This window comes from Schistocerca americana, chromosome 9 (assembly GCF_021461395.2).
Source record: "Schistocerca americana isolate TAMUIC-IGC-003095 chromosome 9, iqSchAmer2.1, whole genome shotgun sequence".
In the NCBI taxonomy this organism is placed as follows: Eukaryota; Metazoa; Arthropoda; class Insecta; order Orthoptera; family Acrididae; genus Schistocerca; species Schistocerca americana.
The window spans coordinates 177,005,584-177,006,611 of NC_060127.1; the positions used below are offsets into that span (position 1 = coordinate 177,005,584).

At 50.8% G+C, this 1,028-nt stretch overlaps 1 protein-coding gene across 1 annotated transcript; it reads right to left on the reverse strand.

Annotated features, from left to right (window-relative positions):
• Positions 1 to 258: 258 nt before the first annotated feature.
• Positions 259 to 708, reverse strand: LOC124550794 (ankyrin repeat domain-containing protein 2-like). The gene has a single exon (XM_047125518.1). It carries the CDS (start codon positions 706 to 708, stop codon positions 259 to 261), a length of 450 nt encoding a protein of 149 aa, XP_046981474.1.
• Between the last annotated feature and the right edge of the window lie 320 nt (positions 709 to 1,028).

Below are 1,028 nucleotides of genomic sequence, written 5' to 3' on the forward strand. Positions count from 1 at the left end.
ACGCAACATATTGAGGACACTGCGAAGTGACGTTTGTGATCAAATGCAAGAGCGTAGCCTGCAAGGTTGGCTAACATATGTTTATTTTTCAGCATTCATTTCTCAGGTTTTCCACATTTCTGTCCAAACCAGTATATACACTAGATAAAGGTGGGTACAAATGAATGACTCCAGAATTAATTTTTGCATTTTTTATTTACAGAATATCAAAAGTACATTTACATATATTTCAGTTTCTTTTCATCAACCTTTGGACTGCTAGCTTAACTTCTCTATAAGCTGCTGCCTGTTCTGCAGGGCAAGGTCCAGGGGGGTGTCCCCATCCTCATCCCTGGCGCCTCTGTCGGCCCCCGCAGCCAGCAGTACTGCTGCCACCTCTGTGTTGCCTTCATCTGCAGCGACGTGCAGTGGCGTCATCCCGCTGACATCCCTAGCATTGGGGTCGGCGGAGGACGCCGTCAGCAGACGAACCATAGGCACATTGCCACTTAATGCGGCGTAGTGCAAGGGGGTGTTCAGTTCGCTGTCCCTGGCGTCCACATCAGCTCCTGCCTCCAGTAGACACCTCACTGCCTCCACGTGACCCCTGGCACCCGCCCAGTGCAGAGCTGTCTTCCTGTCGCTGTCCCTAGCTCCCACGTCCGCGCCTGCCTCCAGATGCGTCTGGATCTCCTCCACTACTCCCTCCTCAGCAGCCTGGATCAGCATCCGGCTTATCTCTTGTCCATTAAGGCTCCTGTAGGAAACAGTGAAATTCTTTCACATTAATTCGAATACACAAACCAAACTGCAGAAGTATTCATAGGAGTGAAACTATGAGCCCTCCAGAATGTCACTAAACATTGCCCGCTATTGTGGCCGAGCGGTTCTGGGCGCTTCAGTCCAAAACCGCGGGGCCACTATGGTCGCGGGTTTGACTCCTGCCTCGGGCATGGATGTGTGCGATGTCAGCTTAGTTAGGTTTAAGTAGTTCTACGTTCTAGGGGACTGATGACCTCAGATGTTAAGTCCCATAGTGCTGAGCCATT